The 20,751-nt window shown below is 45.3% G+C and overlaps 3 protein-coding genes across 5 annotated transcripts; 2 read left to right on the forward strand and 1 right to left on the reverse strand.

Annotated features, from left to right (window-relative positions):
* The first annotated feature begins 12 nt into the window (after positions 1-12).
* LOC6503457 (PHD and RING finger domain-containing protein 1) lies at positions 13-8,595 on the forward strand. The gene is made up of 7 exons (XM_001967483.4): positions 13-860; positions 932-3,124; positions 3,274-7,114; positions 7,175-7,242; positions 7,306-7,434; positions 7,489-7,680; positions 7,751-8,595. The coding sequence occupies exons 1-6, from the start codon at positions 543-545 to the stop codon at positions 7,648-7,650; spliced, it is 6,711 nt and encodes a 2,236-aa protein (XP_001967519.2). The 5' UTR covers positions 13-542; the 3' UTR covers positions 7,651-7,680; positions 7,751-8,595.
* A 392-nt stretch (positions 8,596-8,987) lies between these two features.
* LOC6503390 (dihydropyrimidinase) lies at positions 8,988-16,946 on the reverse strand. Of its 3 annotated transcripts, none has more exons than XM_014903650.3 (12): positions 16,800-16,945; positions 12,665-12,752; positions 12,544-12,607; positions 12,295-12,485; positions 12,164-12,240; positions 11,878-12,012; positions 11,761-11,823; positions 11,557-11,703; positions 10,554-10,777; positions 10,007-10,242; positions 9,468-9,947; positions 8,988-9,408 (listed from the first exon to the last, which is right to left on the reverse strand). In XM_014903650.3, exons 2-12 carry the CDS (start codon positions 12,741-12,743, stop codon positions 9,329-9,331), a joined length of 1,776 nt encoding a protein of 591 aa, XP_014759136.1. In that variant the 5' UTR covers positions 12,744-12,752; positions 16,800-16,945; the 3' UTR covers positions 8,988-9,328. The 3 variants fall into 3 exon arrangements, with proteins under 3 accessions (XP_014759136.1, XP_001967520.2, XP_014759135.1); XM_001967484.4 differs by lacking the exon at positions 10,554-10,777 and adding an exon at positions 11,104-11,342; XM_014903649.3 differs by lacking the exons at positions 8,988-9,408; positions 9,468-9,947; positions 10,007-10,242 and adding an exon at positions 11,104-11,342 and having other exon boundaries at positions 10,643-10,777; positions 16,800-16,946.
* A 245-nt stretch (positions 16,947-17,191) lies between these two features.
* Positions 17,192-18,797, forward strand: LOC6503459 (GTP-binding protein Rheb homolog). The gene is made up of 5 exons (XM_001967485.4): positions 17,192-17,577; positions 17,746-17,817; positions 17,927-18,134; positions 18,199-18,328; positions 18,393-18,797. The coding sequence occupies exons 1-5, from the start codon at positions 17,529-17,531 to the stop codon at positions 18,480-18,482; spliced, it is 549 nt and encodes a 182-aa protein (XP_001967521.2). The 5' UTR covers positions 17,192-17,528; the 3' UTR covers positions 18,483-18,797.
* Positions 18,798-20,751: the final 1,954 nt, after the last annotated feature.

Consider the following 20,751-nt stretch of genomic DNA (forward strand, 5'->3'; position numbering starts at 1 on the left):
TCAATATATCGCAGAGGCGGCAACTATCGAAAGACAGTGTGTTGTGTCATCTCTAGCTGAAAAAATGGCTGAAACGAAAATGTGAGTGTATGAGTGTGAGTGCACAAAACTGTGAGAAAAATTTGCGTTTGCAGCCTATTTGAAATAGAAGCGTTTCGGCAATAAAGGCGCTGCTAATCCTTATCTGACCACTGTCCAGTGTCCGCTTTCCGGTGTCCACTGTGTACATGGAACAGGGGACGACGCATCCGTACAGGAGCCATCGAAATTTGCGATTAATGCTACTTTTTTGATCCGCACACTCGGCACTCCACTACACTTCAATTACTGACAAGTAAAAGCTATAGGAAAATAAGTCTGGCGAGTAGGGAAATGTAGCTGGAGCTGAGAAGCTTCAAGGCCTGGATTACTAGATGAAAATTAAGCCAAGAGCACTCCCTATATGTAATATATATGTAATACACACGCGCCTGCCCCGCCGACAGTGTACATACATCAATATATCGGCTTGATATACCGCACACATACGCAGTTGCATCAGCATGCCCGACCGTGATTCTGATTCGGAATCCAAATCCGAACCCGAATCCATGAATCAGCAGCGCCAGCAGCCGCCCCAGCGGCCCAAACGGAACCGTCGCATCATAATGCGAATTGAATTAAACGACTCGGATGAGACGGGCTCCGATCAGGATCTTGACCAGCGGCCATCCTGTTCAACGGCTACTCGGCTGCGTCGCAGTGTTCGCCACCAGGAAGTACCTTCCAACTCGGAGTCCGATGCTGGGACCAGGAAGTCTTCGCGCAAGTTGCGCCATCGTTATGGACCGCAAAGCGACTGCTCCTCCAGCGGCAGTGAGGTAATCTAATACATACATAGTCCCTTTAGTAGAATGTATTGATTCAAAAATTTATATAATAATCATTTCAGATAAATCAGCAGCGTTCTAGCAAACTGAGGAAGGCATTATCTAGCGGCGAAGAGACGGAGCCGGAGACGGAAAAATCTTCCAATGCAGCTGCAAGACTCCAACCATCAATGGAGGAGGCAGATCCCGGCTTTAGCTCTGATAGCAGCAGTAACGAGCTACTGGAGAAATGTCCCATCTGCCTGTTTACGTTTAGGCAGCAAGAGATCGGAACACCGGCCACTTGCGAGCATGTCTTTTGTGCGGCGTGCATTGAGGCATGGTCGCGAAACGTTCAAACCTGTCCCATTGACCGAATTGCCTTCGATAGGATCATTGTGCGCGACACATTCGCAACCCGAAAGATTGTCCGAGAGGTGCGAGTGGACCTGAGCAAAACCAAAACCGAGCTGGTGATAGGCGACGAAGAGGAGGCTCCTGTTGAAGAGGAAGTCACCAACTGTGAGATCTGCGAGCGACCAGATCGAGAGGATGTGATGCTGCTGTGTGATAGCTGCAACCAGGGCTATCACATGGACTGCCTGGACCCGCCACTGCATGAAATTCCCGCCGGTTCCTGGTATTGTGACAATTGCATTGATTCCGAGGACGAGGACCCGGATGAGCAGCTAGACCTGGCTGACGATTTGAGTCAACTGTACGAGGATATCAGAGACATGGGGCTTCCAGAGACGAGGCTGCGTGTGCGCGAAGTCCAACAGCCACGAATCCTTAGAACCCGTCAGAACGAACGTATCCGAGCGGAAGTGCTGCGTCGCACTCGTTCTGCAGCGGTCACCACGGACAATTCTGAGGGCAGCCGTACGCGAACCCGCACCACCACGACAACTACAACCACTACCACCACCACCCGACGAACCACAACCAGCACAAATACAAGAAGAACCACCCAGCGACGACGGCGGCGGAGGACTCGACACCGTGTCTATGTCGTGGAGTATGACCTGAACAATTTCGATGAGAAGTTCGCACTCAAAACCAGTAAAAAGGTCATTCGGCGCCGTCGACGTCGTCGTCGTCGAGTAGTACCTGCCGCGTCTGAACCCGGACGACGTCTAACTGCTAGCATGCGACTGGCGGAGCAGTTGGGCGTGAAGGTGGATGGCGTACAGCGTTCACACATTTCTGGTGGAACTGCCGCCAGCTTCTCCCTGTTTGGGAGTGCTAATGATCTGGAATACTTCTCGGACAATGAGCCGGGCTGCGATGAAGATCTGGCTTCCGCTGGCCTGGGATCCACGGCAGTTCAAACCTCAGTTCGTATAGCCAGCATTGGCGCCCCGCGCAGCCGGAAGGCTCTGCTCCAGAGCAAGGCCCGCACGGCCGCCACGACCTCATCGTCCAGCACAGCTGCAGCTGGCGACATACTTTCCAGTATTTTGGAGCTGCAGGACCGTTGGCATGACGCCTCACGTAACCTGAGCGAGGTGCACATCAGGTCCGACGGCAGTCTTAATCTTCCCAAAAAGACCGCCGCCTCCAAGCCGGATCAGAATGTCACCCAGGCACCGCTTTACCAGCGGGGAGGAGCTGCGCCGAACTTCGGTCGTGGTGGTGGCGCAGCCGGTGGGGATAACTACAACAATCGCTACGGTGGAAACAACAGTTATAACCGTGGTGGTGGTGGAGCAGAACAATCATCAAACAGCGGCGTGGCTTCCTCTAGTGGAGGAGATGGAGGTCAGCTGCCTGGTGGTTTCAGCAATCAGGGATTCACCAGCCCCATACAGCCCAACAGCAGCAGCAACACCCCCACCTTCACACCCTTTCACCTGCGATTCAATACGCCCAACCGCCAACAGCAGCAACGGCCGCCGGGCCCTTCGCCCGTAACTCAGTCCACACCACCTTTCCGGCCGATTGGCGGGCCACCTCCGGCTAGGGTTACGCCTCCAAGGAGCTTTCCTGGACCAGCGCCGATGTTCCCGCCGCCGCCGGTCAACCATCATCCGCCGCCAGTGATGGGACTGCCACCGGTGCTATCAGTACCTCCTCCGCCAACACCGCCCGCTAGCCTGGCCTGGAACAGTCCGCTCTTCAAGATCCAGCCGCCGATCGCCGACAGATCGAAAGCTGGGGATGATGCCGACAACTGTCCCAACTTCTCCATTTACTCGCAGGAGTCTCAGGCTGTGGCCAACGCTTCTGCGACGACAACTGGGCCAGTGTATGGACCTGTCGAAGATCCGAATAAGGTAAAGATACCTTTGAGTCGTTCTACAAAGTTTATATAATATATTTTTGTACTCAAATTTAAAGCAAATGGGCTAATTATCTTTTTTTATATTCCATTGTACTAACATTTAAATATTCCATTTTATTTCCTTCGGCCGCTGTTGAATAGGATGATGAGGATTTAGAAGAAGATTTAGTACAATTAGATGATGACGATGACAATGACGATAATATACCATTGCCCCCTGGACCCGAGCCGGAACCAGCTCAGGAGAAAGCCAACGATGATCTGTACGAGCCGGAGAATCCAACCGACGAGCCAGACGAAATAACTGACAACATGGAGATATCCGAGCCATCCGACGAGGAGGACGGCAAGGCCCAAAAGGAATCCGGGGAGACACCAAAGCGTAGCACTCCTAGTCCAACTAAAGAGGATCGGGCTTCGGAGCGGGATAGGGGCAAGGGTGTGCTGGAGCTGTACGACGACAGTGATTGGGAGGAATTGGACATCGATAAGCCAAAGGAGTTCGAAAAGGCCCTGGAACAAACGGAAGGAGATGATGCCGATACGACTCCCAAGGAGCTGGAGTCCAACACGCCTCCTCTAGTGAAGGAGAAGGGTGATTCGGACAAAGAGGGCAGTGACCACGGACCGGATCGTTCCTACACGCCCTGTTTGGATGAGAAAACATTGGCCGAGGACGACGAACAGAACTCTGGCCCAGCGGCCAACCGAAGAGATGCTAGCGGAAGCCCCAAGTCACCATCCTCCAAGGTGTCGGACGACGAGCGGGCAGTCGGCGGCGAGCAAGTGTCCGATGACGAGGATTCGAGCAATAAGAACTCCAAGCGCCGCAGCCGAAGTCGTCGGCGGAGTCGCAGCCGTACTCGAAGTCCGAGCGATGGTAGCCCTGTTCCAGTCAAGCCCAAGTCCAAGACCCGTTCCAAGCGCGACGATGACGAAACATTCAAAAAGGTTGGCAAACGGCAAAAGGATCGCAACTACCGCGGCGATAAGCCACGGTCCGGTTCGAGAAGCCGCTCGTTTAGCCAGAAGCGCAGCAAGAGCCGGAGTGCGAGCCGTAGTAGAAGTCGGTCGCGGACACGGAGCCGGAGTCCAAGCAAGAGCAGGACCAGGAGCAGGAGCAGCAGTCGCTCGCCAAGCCGCAATCGAAATAGACGCAGGCGCGACAGTCGCTCCAAGTCGTATTCTCGATCACGATCGAGGTCCCGCTCTCGTTCATACCACCGGATGCCGTTCCGTGGCCGAGACAACCAGCGAGGATTCATGCGCGGCCGGGGAGGCCTTCGGTTTAATTACCGAAACCAGCCGTTTCACAATAATCGCTTCCCCCACTACCAGAATCAGAACCAGCAGCACTACCACCAGCAGCAGCACCACCACCCCCAGCAATACTTCCACTACAACCAGCACGGCCAGCAGTTCTATCAGCGCCCCAAGAGGAGAGAACTGCCGCGCTACGATGTTCGCAACTTGGTGGGAGCCAATAGGCAGAATTACCAAAGGGATAGGTTCGGCCGGGAACCGATGCGCTCGGCCAGGAGCCGCTCCGGCAGGCGTGATTCGCGAAGCTTCTCCAGAAGCGTTTCAAGAGGATCGCGCGGCTCGTTGCGCTCCCGGTCGCCGGGATCACCGAAGCGGTTCCGCAGCTTCAGCATGTCGCCGACACCGCCGCCGGGCACATCGCCGCCACCCAAGCACCAAGGCGGCAGGCGCTTCGCCCGGTCGCCGTCGCCTCGGCCGCCATCGCATCTGGAACGGGAACGTAGTCCCATATCTCTGCGCTCTGGAAGATCCCGTTCACCCACTCCCAATCGCGTCAATGGCGGGGGAGATCGTTCACCTGCTTACATAGGCTCTCCGCGGTATACTCCACGGCTGAGTCGCAGCCGATCCCGGTCGAAGAGTCCCAAGGATGTGCCCAAGAAAAAGAAGAAGAAGTCGGACAAGAAAAAGAAGAGCAAAAAGCGGGCGGTCAGCGGCAGTCCGACGGCGGCAGCCAGGATGCGTCGCATCTCACGGCAACGTGATCCCTTCGAGGATGCCGATGACTTTCTGGCGCCGCAACACGGAAAGAAGCGAAAGAAGGGAGGCGGTGTGCTGAGCAGCGGCATCCAATGGTCGCCATCAGTGTCACCTGGTCACCACCACAATTTCTTGCATGACAAGAATTCGTGGACGCCGCCATTGGAATCGCCCAAGGATCATCAGACGTATGATGATGTTGGCGAGGCGACACCGAAGAAGCCGAAACGGAAGCGGGACAAGAGCAAAAAGAAAAAGAAGCAGCCCCTGGAGAAACAGCGCAAGGAGAAGAAGCGCAAGCGACGCACCCAAACACCAGAGCCACTGCCCTCCAAGGAGGTCTTCGCCTCCGGCAACAACATACTGGTGAGCGTCAGTTTCAACAAGGAGGCCACCAGTGCTAACGCATCATCGGCTCAGCCCTCGCAACAGCAACAGTCGGTCCTTACCATGCCCTCGAGGAGCGACGATCTGCTGAGCAAGCGCCTGGGCTCCTACGACCATCTGGCCAATAGCAGTTCTGGCGCTGGAATGGGTGGCAGCAAGAAGGGCAGAAAGGACAAGACGCGCAAGCGCAAAAAACTGGAGGCCAAACCCGTGGCCATTATCGATTTGGAACGGTCGCCGTTCCAAGTTCATCAGGAGCCGGCTGATGTGATTGTGCTCACGGACAGCGAAGACGCCACGGATCAACATGCTTCTCGGAGAGAACGGGATCGCGACCGGGACCATGACCGCGATATGATGCGGGAGAATGGCCAACGGGAAAAAACACCGCCGCCCAATTCCCTGGATACCATCATGGAAACCTCCTACGAAAACATGACACAACAAACTGGCCCCAAGACGCCACCAGAGCCTCCGTTGGTCAAGTTCAACCTGCCCGCTAAGAAGTTGCAGATGCAGCACAAGGTTCGCAACAATCCTCTGCACGACGATGCCGATGACATCAATTCGGCAGACGAGATGGAAGCGGCTTGTTCATTGCCACCCGAGGAGGCGTCTGCCCACGAAGGTGGTCAGAAGATAGGACCCAACACGCCTCCAGAGTCGGGACCGTGTTCGCCGGACGCCTACGATCCTTTCGAGCCGACAAAGTCGCCATCGCTTTCGCCTCGATCGCCGACGCCGACTCAAAGCCAGATCCACGATTCAGTGGATGCAGGACCCGGAACTGTCGGATCCGGGCCCGGAGACAAGAACGAAGCTGAAAATCAAAAGCAAAGCGACAGCAATGCCAGCGCCAGCACCCAGACCCAGACGAGTGCCGTCAACCCAGTGGACTTCCTAATGTCCCTAATGAGCAAACCGAGTCAGAGCCTGGGTGGCCAGCAGGAGAGCGAGGTGAGCTCCGCCCAGTACATAAGCAGCAGCTCGGTGAATCTCACTGTGGGCTCAACCTCGGGAGGAGGCACTGGAGGCGGATCTGGTGCCGGCGACAGCCATGACAAGGTGTCGGACGGCAACTCAGTCACCGTGATCTCGAATGTTCTGCTCACTAGCAGCAGTGTGGTGTCCAGCTCGCAGCACATACCCTCCATATCCAGCCCCACGCCGATGCCAAAGAAACTCACCCCCCTGTCGAAGGCCGGCGGAAGCGTGGCCAGCAGCAGCAGTGGCGTTGGCAATATGCCCACCACGAGCGGAGGCGGTGTTGGCGGTGGTTTGCGCAACGGTAGTGGCAGTGGCGGTAATGCCGGTGGTTCCAGTAACGCCCTGGACGACTCCTTCAACATGGACATCGAGAGCCCGTACTCGCCGGGGTCAGCGGACTACGAGGACCTGTTCGAGCCGCCCGCCCAACCGGAGGGCAGCCGACGCGCCAAGGGCAGTGGCAAGACGGAAATGTTCGACAATCTCTTTGGTAGCAGCTCCCCGGTGGGCAATATCCGTATGTCGCGCTACAACACAGCCCCAGCCAAGAAGCATCGCAATCGAGATCGTAAATCAAAATTAAAAGGTGTGTTTTGGGCATTTCATTTTTTAAAAGTCTGTTAAAATAATAATAATATTTTTAAAGGTGCCAAGGTGCCCGATGCCTATGACGATGTTCCCAATTCGGCAATGGACCTTCAAGTAAAGGATAGAGTGAGTCAATGTCATGTGGCGTGGATGAGACCCAAAAACTAAGTATTTTATGTTCTTTTGCAGTTTTTGCGCAAATTGAATCGACAAGAGCGCGTTGTCGAGGAAGTGAAGTTGGTGTTGAAGCCGCACTTTAACAAGAAGGTGATTACAAAGGATGACTACAAGGACATTATGCGAAGAGCTGTGCCGAAGGTAAGTCAATAATCTCTATCTTAAATAGTTGATTAATATTGTGTATCGTTTCAGATCTGTCACAGTCGGTCTGGTGAAATTAATCCGCACAAGATTAAGAATCTTATTGATGCCTATGTGAGGAAGTTCCGCGCGAAGCACAAGAAACTGAGTGTGCTCAACACGGGACAGGTTAGCAGTGCGGTCAAGTGTGCCGCCTATCTGAAAAAGCTATAAGCCAGTAGGCGTGCGCCTCGGTGTTTGGAGGTATTTATATATTGATTTTTTTTTTTAACTTTTGAAGAAGTAATTCATGTCTGTTATTGTTTCTTTGCAGCGTTCGGTTAAGAATCTAAAACCAATATGCGGTCGCATGCATTCCTACACTCTCTACCATCAAAATAAATCAATAATGGTCACCGGAGGGACACCCACGCAAAAAACAAATCGAAAATAAATGGAAAACTCAAAACGTCATTAACTATTGGAATTTAGTTGTTAAGTCGATTTTAGGTCACTTTACAAATGATTTTAGAGCATAAGCGACACACACAGGAGTGAATATATATATATATATATTTAAATGTTAAGCAAAAGGAACTTTGCCACCCAATTTTCGTTTACCCAAAGCACTATAAAAACATTTTATTTATATCGAGACTAGTTCATTAGATTGTTTACGAGTATGACAACTGTAACGATAATATACGATATATAATGTTTTGCATCAACCCTAAACAATTGTAAGTAGCTGAGCGATGGCAAAACGACTCTATAATTTACCTCTGATAATTTAAATATTTAATTAAAACTCATCCGAAGAGCTATTTGATAATCGATACTCGAACACCATTGACAAATGCAATGAAGCCTGATTATGTCGTTCATGCAGTTGAGTATTTGGACTTGAAGCACGGGGATTGTTATTACCAACAATTGTAATTATGTATTCATACTATATAATAGCCTGAACCAGCACGGACGGTTCATAGCTATGAACTTTATTTATGAAGCACTTGATTTCGCATGGTCTGTCAGTCATCATTTTTTTAATAACGAGTAAGATTGGAACACACACACACAATTGATAATAGTATCAAGAGCATATAAAGATATACGCATTGTGCTAAATCGTTTTGTAAATATTCATATAAATAAAAATAAACTCGATCATTAACTCAATCTAAAATGTTTTAATGTGGGATGAGAGATCCTTGCCTCCAAGAACCATCCATTTAAACAATCCATATTTTTTTCCATTTAATTTATTAGTTTCTTTGAGTTTTCGTTATTAGATTTATGTATATAAAGTATGTGTATATAATAAATAGTTCTGCACATTTATAATTTGTCATCGAATATGATTACAGTTTCTAATTGTAGAGTTGCTTGGTAGAAATCCAAAAATGTTGATCCCAGTAGGTGCCAGGACCCCAATAGAAAAGCTACTTTCTTTAATAAATAGTTGCAAAAAATGTTGCAAGCCTTTTGATTCAACTTGGATTGGATTTCCTAGATCAGCAATATAGGGTACAAAATTGTGCTAAATTACTTTTAAATAAACGTGTTCAACAAAAATATATATGTAGATTAAAAAAAAGCACATTGTTTGATTTTTCGTAGTCCTCGATTCAGGCCAGGCAGTTGATGTTTCTAATTCTTAAATTGAGGATTTTTAACAGAAATCTTACCCACAAGGGACAATTATTATTCGATTTGTGGCTATACGTACATACTTAATTTGAATTTTGGTTAGATTACGATTTTGTGTTTTTGTTTTTCATTTTTTTTAATATTAAATGCCGGTTTACATATCGAATGAGCGCAGACTTTGGCTTACACTGTCCTCCAGGATCCAGGATTGTGCGATTCAACACCGGCAAGGATTGCGATGCGACGCAGGGCGCTGGTTGGTTTACCAGAAGCCGGAAGACTTTCCGCCAGGTGGGTTCTTTACCTTAATGCATGCCCGAACTCCAGACTTATCAAGCTCCTCTGTTTGAAAGAAAAACATTAATCTTCGAGAGGAAAAATCCTTTGTTGTTTCCACTTACCGCTTATGGAGAATGAGGACTCTTGCAAGTCACGCTTTCCGTCGACACGTCCGCGAACGGAGGGCGTGCTGCATAGAGAGCCTTCCGCCGGCATGGGCAGGTTGCCAGCCAACATGGCGCTTAAGGGCTCCTGCACTGGGATCTGAATGTCCAGCTCCGCAAATCGCTTCGCCACATTTCCGTTCTGTCGCTCCTGGTGCTCCTGCTGTTCCTCTGAGGAGGCCTGAACCTTGCCCTCGATGATGTCATAGACGAATGGAGGTCGGACCGGGGTCGGAATGAACCTTCCGAAGCCCTCCGCCACCCGTACGTTGCCGCGCTCGGCGCAGATGCGTCCGCGCACCAGGACGAACTCGCAAACTCCGTGCACAGTCATGCCCTCGAAGATGTTGAAGTCACAGGCATGGTGGTGGGTGTCCTTTGAAATCGTTCGTGTGGCATTCGGGTTCCAGATAACAATATCCGCATCAGATCCGACGGCTAGAAGGAGGGATAAGAGTGTAAATATTAAGAGTATATGAAGCTTGAGGTCATCCTACCGATGCGTCCTTTCTGGGGATAGATGTTGAAGATCTTGGCTGCATTCGTGCTGGTCACAGCCACAAAACGGCAGGGGTCCAGGAGCCCGGCATGGACGCCCTTCTCCCACACCAGGGACATACGATCCTCCACACCATTGACTCCGTTCGGGATCTTGGTGAAGTCACCTTTGCCCAAAGCTTTGTGTTCCTTGTTGAAGGTGCAGTTATCGCTGCCAGTCAGCTGCAGGTCATCGCTATTGGGGGAGATGCAGGAAAGGATTAGTACCGGGCAGTGGGGTTCTTGGGAAGTCAGTCAACCAAAACGCAACGAAACGAACGAACAATCACCGCTGTGGTGGGGAGTGCTTTGATGCTTCAATACTTACTCCTAAAATTCCACACAAGAGGAATCAAAGTCACTTCATATACAATTTTAATTTCCTTTTTAATTTGAGATTTGAAAGGACTTTTAGGGAATATGGACTACCGATTGTATAACTAATAAATTCCAACAAATAGCCAATGGTGACTCTGACCCTTATTCTCTAGTGAGGTCAATACTTACTACGCCAGGGACTTCATCAGCTGCCTGGGGGTCTCGGCTGACTCGCGGATCGGTGGACTGGTGATGCAATAAATGCGATCGCCCTTGGGCACTCCGCTCATGGAGCGGCCCAGGGAGCTGGCCAGCGTCTCTCCGAAGACACAGTAGCCGCTGCGGCGAGCACGACCCACGAGTTCCGCAGAGGATTTGCTGGTCAGGCCGGATACAAAGAGCGGCGTCTTCATCTGGGCGATGTGGGAGCGTGTGTGAGTGGGGGAAAGCATGGCCAAACATGGAAACATATGTAATTAGTTGGGGGTTAGCGAGTTAGATCGATGCTGGAGAGCTGTTAGCAGTTAGTTTATAGAAGTAATGTGTTAGTCAGTCATCAACGCATATCCTTGTTAGTGTGGGATTAGCCGGGATTCAATAAATAAAGATAAAACTTCCAGGACAGGGGACCGAAATGTAGATAGTTATGTCAGATTTTTTACAATTCTTTGAGATTGATTTTAAGAATTCCCCTATTTACGGTTCCCGTCCCAAAAGATTCAGCCAGGACGCCACTTACTTCGCCAACAGCTTCATCAGAAACTCGGGGGTCGTCTTGTCGGGACGCAGGGGCGGGCTGAGCACGTGCGCTGCCTCGTGATCGAAGCCCAGGTGCTGGCAGCAGGTCGCATCCGTGCCCAGCGCCGCGGCCAGTGTCTCACCCATTATATAACGCCCCCGATAACGATGCCGGGCCCTGGCCAGCTCGATGCCCGCCGACTTGCTCATCACATGGACCACATACAGGGGACAAGCGGCCTGATCAGCCCCAGATCAAATCGGTTGGGTATCGAAGTGGGTATTGTGGGGTTATGTCAAGTGCCGCATACCGCATAATATGTACAGAGTGCATCATACACAATGAAAATAATAAAAAATTATAATAAATAAAAATATTTAAAACAAATAACCAATTACAGGTCAGCCTTCCTACTCCCACACCCTGCAACCACCACTCCACCGTCGGACTCACCTGGTGGGCTAGGACGCATGCGCGGTGCACTGCCTCGGCCTCGACCTCCTCGGGCCTGGAGAGCTCATGGCCCTCCGGTCCTGTGATTCCCTCCGCCAGCAGGCGTTGCGTGTTCTTGGCAATGATATCTCCATTTTCGGCATGGACCTGCGAAAGAAAAACATTAATATTGAGTATTTAAAGGGGTGTGTTGTGAAGACTTACCATAGCTACTCCGTTTAACCCTCTAATCCGCTCGAATACATCCAAGAGATCTGAGTCATTTAGCTGGAAAATGTATAAATTATTATAACAGAAAGAAAAGATAACTCTTTAGGTTACCTGGTATAGGTTCTTGTAGGCCATGAATGTTTTGAAAGAGTTGACTCCCAGCTCTTTGCACAAAATACCAAGCTCCTCAGACACCGATTTGGACCACCAGGTGATGCCCACATGCAGTCCATAGTCGCAGCAGACCTTCAAAATTAAGAATTGTTAGGATTCAATAAAAGATTTGAATTTCAGGCAAACGGAAATGTGGTTTGCATGTTCCTTTATTGGAAACCCCATTCCCTATATATGCCATGGGGTGTCTTGCACCTTGCATACTAATAACTGAAACCCATACCTTGGGATCTGCCCAGCTGCGCCACTTGTCGTAGGCCTCGATCATCGACTCATGTTTGTTGGGCAGCACAAAATCGACTGTCGATAAAAATAGTCATTAATCCTTAAGAGATTTCAAATGGCACCGCTTACTTATCATGGTAGTGCCACCAGCAACGGCAGCTTTGGTTCCATGATAGAAATCATCGACGGCAACAGCTCCACCGAAGGGCAGTTGCATGTGGGTATGGGGATCGATTCCACCCGGAATGATCATCAGACCACTGGCATCGATGGTGCGAACTCCTCCGGGAATCGTGATTTCGGAGGATGGACCCACAAACCTGGCGATTGAAATTTATTTAAAAAATAGAAGCAGTTCTAATGAATCTTAAAGCGTACTTGATGATTCCGTCTTCGATGTAAACGTCCGCTTTGAAGGATTTGTCATGATTGACAATCTCACCTAGAATAAAATTAATATATATTTTTAAGCATTGATTTCTAAGCTATATAAGCTTACCATTTTTAATGTAGACACGATTCTGGGCGCTCTGCAAATGAATCGGCACCTTCTTAACCGGTTTCGGGCTAGTCGACATGGCGAGAGTCTGCAATGAAATGAGTTCTATGAGCGGATGATAAGCCATAATGGGGAGGATTTCCCCATTTCCCACTTTTCCATTTTCCCGCACCATTCAAACAAACACACACTAAGCGACGACATGGAGGCGTTGGTTCATTCAAATGGGGTGGTTGCGCCTATTGTGGTTGCTTATGAGTCATCGGAGGACATGGCGGAGCGGCAGGACTGGCTCCCAGACACGTGCCGTGCATTAAACTGCACAATCTGAATTTAACCCTAAACACTTGAAGAAATGGGGTTTTTAAATCCATATCCTCTTAACTCTTAAGTAACTAAAATATAGTCTAATTGATACTCATATCTTGATTAGGTTTCTAGGAGAACATTTCTTTCTTTATCAGAAAAGTATGAATATTTCATTACAGTTTTCTTGAAGTGTATTTAAGGGGGCAGAATGGTTTGAGACTTCAAAAAAATTTTTTTTTTCAGAAATTTTTTATATAATAGAACATTATCTCAGGAATATTCTGTGAAAGTTTCATGTCGATCGGACTAAAACCGATTGAGATACCGATTTTTTAGTTTCTTTCTATCCATATACTTTCAATTTCTTTTAAAACTTTAGACGCGTTTTTCTCAAAACCAAAATTTTTCACACATCTTTAATACAATAAATTCTTGCGGATGAACGAACGCTTTTTTTTTTAAATATTTTTTTACCATTTTAACGGGCAATAATGGGCTAATTTTTATGTAAAAATTATACCTTCGACTTTAAAACCGTGCCAAAAATTCAAAATCGCATATTTCTCAAAATGGTTTCGTTCATCCGCACAAGAAAGTAATATTTTAAGTAAATCAATTCAAATTTTTTATTTCCGATAACACTGTAACACCGCAAAATAATAATTTTTTGAAGCGACTCCGGCCGACTGCCCGTCTTGGGATAATAAAAAAACTTAATAATTATATTCACTCAGAAATGAAAAAAAAAAAATCGCAAAAATCTGCTTTTTTTCAGCCTCTGAAACCATCCTGCCCCCTTAAATCGACAAGTATTTATGCAAAGGGGTGCACACTGTACTGCAGTCTGTTAGGAGTATCTCCATTGATTACAATGACGATGCTCTGACCCTCACAGAGGAAACAGAGGCAACAGAAATGTCATCGCAGCTCGTTTGTCTTTTCATCAGATTGCTTTCCGTTCGCCCACTTTTCAAACACTTTGTTCCGCTGCTGCAGCAGATGCACTCAAAAAAAAAAAAATATATATTTTTGAATAATAATAATAATAAGAAAAGAAAAAGAACCCAATATGGTAACTGCATAACCAGCCAGGCAGAATATTAATGTTGCGTCTAAGCCATTACGAGGGCCATCTCTTCCGACGTCTGGGTTGCGCCAACCAGGCCAACGGCCGTTAACCTTTCTAGGGCCTGGGCCTATTTGTTTTGGCCCTCTCGGGTATTCAGTGTTTATGTGTTGATGCGGTCTGTACTACGCCCTCGACACACACACACACACTGGAGTGACTGGAGTCTCGAGAATGGCATTGACGATGGCCCCCAAAGCCGGTAAGAAGTTCAATTTGTGCCACCCGACGATAAGCACAACAAATTCTGAAAAACGGGAGTAGAGAGTAGAGTGTGGTTGGGTTGGTTGGTTGGTGCAGGAAACGTTTGTTATGGTTCTATGAATAGGTTCACACAGCTCCGGTCAATGGAAGAGAGCCATGGGGACAGTAAGTGATTTATTCACTCTATATCATGGCAAATAGGTCACTCAAAGGGAGTTATAATGGGGATATCATGTGTGTAGTTTTATTTCGATCAATATACACTCATATACTAAAGTTTTTGTGTTTTTTGAAGTAGGATTTTCGTGTTATAAATAGTTCTATGTGTCCTACAAGATCTACATGCATGTTTTCCAAACTTTTGAACTTCGAAAACTGTCAACTTTAAGGGGGCAGGATGGTTTCAGAGGCTGAAAAATAACAGATTTTTGGGATTTTTTTTTTATGTCTGATGAAATATATCAATTAAATTTTTTTACACGATTAATGGCTATATTTGGAGAGTATCTAGGAATTTTTATTTTTAAGAAATAATTATAATTTATCCCGTGACGGGCAGTCGGCCGGAGTCGCTTCCAAAAAATTGGTCTCTTGCAGTGCGTAAAGTCTGGCCTTACAGTGTTATCGGAAAAAAACAAATTTAATTGATTTACTTAAAATATTAGTTTCTTGTGCGGATGAACGAAACCATTTTGAAAAATATGCGATTTTGAATTTTTGGCGCGGTTATAAAGTCGGAGGTACCATTTTTACATAAAAATCCGCCCATTGTTGCCCGTAAAAATGGTAAAAAAAAAAATTAAAAAAAAGCGTTCGTTCATCCGCAAGTATTTATTGTATTAAAGATGTGTGCAAAATTTTATTTAGATCCGAGCATTACTTTTTGAGTTACGTTAGATACCTGAGATAATGTTCTATTTTATAAAAAATTTCTGAAAAAAAAATTTCAAACCATCCTGCCCCCTTAAATGTACCATTTTCTTGAAATCATTATAATGATTAGAATATAAATATATCCATTAGAATGTTATAGTTTTGGAATATCTTAAGTAAAGTGTTGCTATAAACAAAGAATAACAGTTTAATAATAGAAATTAGTTAGAAATTAAAGAATATATATCTTGTTATGTGAACTATCTTTATGGTTATGATTATTGGGTACATTTCATTCAATTTACAGTCTGGTGACTAGTGTTTGGCGTCCACAACGAACATCACAAAATTTCACACGTTAAGCGGAGCACTTTCCCCTTTTGGCGGCCGGCAGCACATCCGAAATAGAGCCCCTCCTACTCGTCGCTCGTGTTTGTTTGGATGCAATGAATTAGATTATCTGCTAGCATATACCCTCTATATACCCACTACATGTACACATTTTAAAGTGGGTCTTTAGGTACATAATGCAATTAATGCAGCCGTATTAATGTACTGAAAAAGTGCGCAAAGCTCATTCTGTAATGGGAAGTTTGTGGGTCGCGTACATACATGAATATGTTTTCAGTTGCGGCTGTTGCATTTTCGAATAAGTGGCTGACACTTGACAGGGCAATTAGACACAGTACTTCTGACCATTGAAAACATGCAACATATTTCAAAAAATTAATAACTCTTCCGTCAAACGGACGGGTGGGTCTTCAAGAATATAGTTTTTTAATTGCTTATGCGGGGTTTCAATTATCTTACTACGTTTTAACAATTTTAAGTATCAAATTCCTTCTAATTTAAATACAAACTATACATTTGTGTCTCATATCAGTATTTTAATCCTGACTGAACTGATAAGAGCAGAGCTTGGGGGTATTATTGACTTTCTTGTTGTGTCTTATCTCAGGCAGGTTTAACGAACTTTGAAATCAAATCCAGACCTTAAGAAGTACCGCTGGAGAGCTCCACTTGCAGGTATTTCATTTAAGTGCATAGTTATGTGTCGGCCGGTTTGTAAAGAGTACATCGACTCGAGTCTCTGTTGTTATTAAATCAATAAAAAGGCTGCGGCGGACTAAAAAGGCAGCAGCGACAAGAAAAGCCTGTATCCACCCATCGGAGATCGGAGAAATTGAAGCGCGGCAGTTGGGAGATGTGTTCATTGCACCTGATTAGCGGATTGATAAATGTAATTGTGCAACTTGCTGCACATTGCACTGGCTTGTATGTATGCGGCTTAGTCCACCTGCATGTACATATTCGGCTTGAAAAAATCATTTTATTAGAGAGGAGATGGAAAGGAATAAGCCGCGGTGAAATTTCAATTTAACGGCCAAACACATTCAAATATATTGGTATACACATGTATGAGGGCCATAAAATTTGAAAATAGAACGAAAAACTGAAAAATACCCACGCATTGCGCACAACCAGACACATACATACACACACACATACACAGAGATCGGAAAAACAATTGCAATACAGAAAGTTGGGAAAAACAGTAGGATTTTCTTTCGCTTGTATCGCTATTTGAAATAGAAGCCGCCCTCCTTTTCTTTGGCCATTTACCGTTAAGTGGCTGTAATCTCACGCGATTTGGCAAATCTGAAATTCGATTAGTCCGATGCGCACACCTTCACTGTTTGAAAATCTTTAACCCACAGTCCCAATTGGAATCCAATTGGACGGTCCAACGCCTCTCGATAGACTTATCGTTAGTGGTGGCAATAATATCGTTTAATTAACTACAAGTTGAAAAACGGACTAACATTTTGGAGTCAATTTTTATCTTAGGTGAATTTTTTTTTTAAGATTTGAATAAGTTAGCCAGAAATATTTAAAAACTGGCTGTGTTTGAAGTATATTCAGAACAAACTTAATGTATTGAGTGAAGACACAAACCGTCATACAATACAGCTGGTGTGCATTCAGTGTTGTAAATCGAAAAGTCGATATTGACACATAATTTCAGACACATATCGATATATTAATATTTTGATATATTTCAACAACCCTATTCAATGAAAATCCACTGTTTCCGACGATCTAATACATAATAATTGAATTAAATACCACTAGGAAACGCATCAGCTGTGATAGCAACAAGTAACTGGAGCAAGTCTCGTACAGCTTAAAGCAATATTTTCTCCTTAGGAAACGCATTTCAAAGAGAATAGGGCACACACCCACAGGAACGCACACAAAGGCAAAGAAGCGACAACAAAAAAAAGTGTGGAAAAAGCCCCAAAACCAATAGCTTTTTTTTTTTAATATTTATAAACAATAAAGACGCTTAAAATGCCACCAAAAGAACGCAACATCGCCATGATGGGCTACCGTTCAGTGGGTGAGTTATGAAAAAAACTTCAATAATACCTCATACTTCTCGACCAATGTCTGTGTTGTTGTTGCTGCTGCCTCTGTAATTGCGTAGTATTTCGACAACAGCAACAACACCAACAACAAGGCTGACGGCATCGAATTATTCCCCATAATAATTACGATTCACCTGCAGGAAAATCATCGCTCAGCATACAGTTCGTAGAAGGCCAGTTCGTCGACTCTTATGACCCCACCATCGAGAATAGTAAGTGCGCATCTGGTTAATCACATTTGGCTGGAACACAAGATGCCTCACTATACCTATACCCTACCCTACCTGTACTTCATTATTGTTATGTTTTCTATTTTGTAAGCATTCACCAAGGTCACTCGTGTCAACTCGCAGGACTACAGTGTCAAGCTCATCGACACAGCTGGTCAGGACGAGTACAGCATATTCCCTGTGCAATACAGCATGGACTTTCATGGATATGTTTTAGTTTATTCGATAACAAGTAAAAAATCTTTTGAGGTTATTCAAATTATCTACGAGAAGCTTTTGGATGTGATGGGAAAGAAATAGTGAGTTTTCAAATATCATTTACTTCTATCTAAAACTATTGTTTTCTAATAATTTAATTTGCAGTGTACCTGTAGTGTTGGTGGGCAATAAAACCGATTTGCATCAGGAACGAACCGTTTCCACGGAAGAGGGCAAAAAACTAGCCGAGTCCTGGCGAGCTGCATTCCTGGAAACATCCGCTAAACAAAATGAGGCAAGTTAAAATGTTTTCCTGAGTTTATAGTTGAAACATATTGTCAAATTTTTAATATTCCCAGTCTGTGGGCGATATTTTCCACCAACTACTCATCCTGATCGAAAACGAGAATGGGAATCCTCAGGAAAAGAGCAGCTGCGTTATATCATAAGAGCCTGCATAGCTGGAATAATGGCCAAACTGTTAAGGAATGTGGCGAATCGTGATGGCAATATGAAAATCGATTATCTCTTATCTACACAGTCGGGTCCGCATGCATCCACGGGACAGGCCATGTCCCATGTGCGCAGCAGGAAATAACTACAAAACCCTATAGCTTTAAGTTCACCAAGTAACCAATATGAACCGATTTAGATTCGCCCAGCTGGTCTTTGTAGTTCGCCTATAGCGCAACACAACAGGTTTAAGTTAGTACATTTTTCACAACAATAATTCAGTTACAATGTTCATAAAAATACAAACAATATTTTTCTTTTAGTTTCAATTAAATATAATTTTCAATCTGAAGCTGAAGTTTTATGTCTCGCAGTATTTTAAATGTAAAATTTTAAATTTACTGAGAATGATCAGGAAGGTATTCGTTTATCTGACATATATTAGTGAGGTTCTTCAATTTTAATAATGTGATCAATCGATATTTTTAAATGGTTCCCCCATGAAATGGCGAGACACCGACGTTTCCCCCTGCTTATATTTTCTCTCGTTTCGATAGACATAGTTCTGCCATTTTGTATTCGATCAAGAAATAACGTACCATTACGTACATAACGTACCTTCTGCCACTATAAATCTGGACCAAGGGATACTTAAAATTCTTAAATTTTGTCCCCGATTTTGGTCAAAATCATGATATGTAGTACCCCTTGGAAAAGTGCAGTCATCGATTTCCTCGCACCTTTTGGCGAATATCTTGAGTATTTCGTATCCGATTCAAAAACGGTTTTGATTTATGAATCAGGGAGCTAATCCCCGTCGATCTTTATCAAAGGATCCGTAAATCCTTAAAATTTAATTTTGACCCCATTTCTGCCTCATTTCTGGCCAAAATCATGATGGTACCCCTTGGGAAACGGCAATAAACGCTTTTCTCACACTTTTTGGAGAATATCTTGACTATTTCGTATCCGATTCAAAAACGGTGTACCATTTATGAATCAGGGATCTAATCCTCGTCGATCTTCATTAAAGGATCCCTAAAATTCTTAAAATTTAATTTTGGCCCTATTTCTGCCCCATTTTTGGCCAAAATCATGATGGAACCCCTTGAAAAACTGCAAAAATCGTTTTTCTCACACTTTTTGGAGAATATCTTGACTATTTGGTATCCGATTCAAAAACGCTGTACCATTTATGAATCAGGGAACTAATCCTCGCCGATCTTCATCAAAGGATCCCTAAAATTCTTAAAATTAAATTTCGGCCCCATTTCTGGCCAAAATCATGATGTTTTTCGCGTATCTCTGATATCGATAAGCAAAACAATAGAGCTTTTTATAGAATTCGGATTGTATTTAACAAAAAGATCTAGCGGCTTAAGAAGGACCCCGAAATGGAGACTGAAGCATTTATTTCCACGGATTTGCTTAGCAAAAACGTGCCTAAGGCGGCACCGTCAACAATGGACAACGAGGATACTCATTTGCATTAGGACTCATTTGCATCTCTGCATTTTACGAAGTATCCTTCCATGGCCTGTGAACTTGTGATCAACGTTTGCAGAATTTTTCTTTGTATATTTTTTAAGGTTTTATTTAGTTGTAGTTAGAGTATGAGCTTGCCTTAAATATAATGATTGTAATAAACGTTTAAAAAAATATCATGTGTGTGCTTTATTCAATGAGGAGTACTTGCATGCATGACGCTGTTATAACTTGACCAACACCCGATGAAAAATGGCCAAGATATGCGGTAAAACCGTTTGAAAAAATTTCATGACGTCACAGATTTATGCGAATAAAACTTTTGGATAGTGGTCCAAAGCTACCAGGCCCGTGCCCAGTACCAGGCGAAAAGAAATGCCCAGTAGGTAGACCTCGATTTTTGAAACAATCTTTTGTGACTATCTCGGGTCATTTTTCGTCGACCGCAAATAATGCGAAAAAATATTCTCCACCAACCTGGCTGAAAAACATTGTTAATATCCAAGTTAACACTGTGGGAAAAATATTTGTGGCCAAGACCTACATTTTGATACACCTCTTTGTTTATATCGCAGACATTCCATAACCGATATTGGAAGATGATTCTAGATCGGTTCAGAACTGGTTAAGATATGCACAATGGATTTTGTAAATATCTCGGCCAATTCGCATCCAATCCAGGATTGGGATGGCTCAAAAAATGCACAAAAAGAGTCTCCACCTGCCTGGCTAAAAAATATTGGTATGGGCCAAGTTAACATCGTGGGAAAAATGTTGTCG

The sequence above is a fragment of the Drosophila ananassae genome, chromosome 2L (genome assembly GCF_017639315.1).
Source record: "Drosophila ananassae strain 14024-0371.13 chromosome 2L, ASM1763931v2, whole genome shotgun sequence".
Taxonomy (NCBI): domain Eukaryota; kingdom Metazoa; phylum Arthropoda; class Insecta; order Diptera; family Drosophilidae; genus Drosophila; species Drosophila ananassae.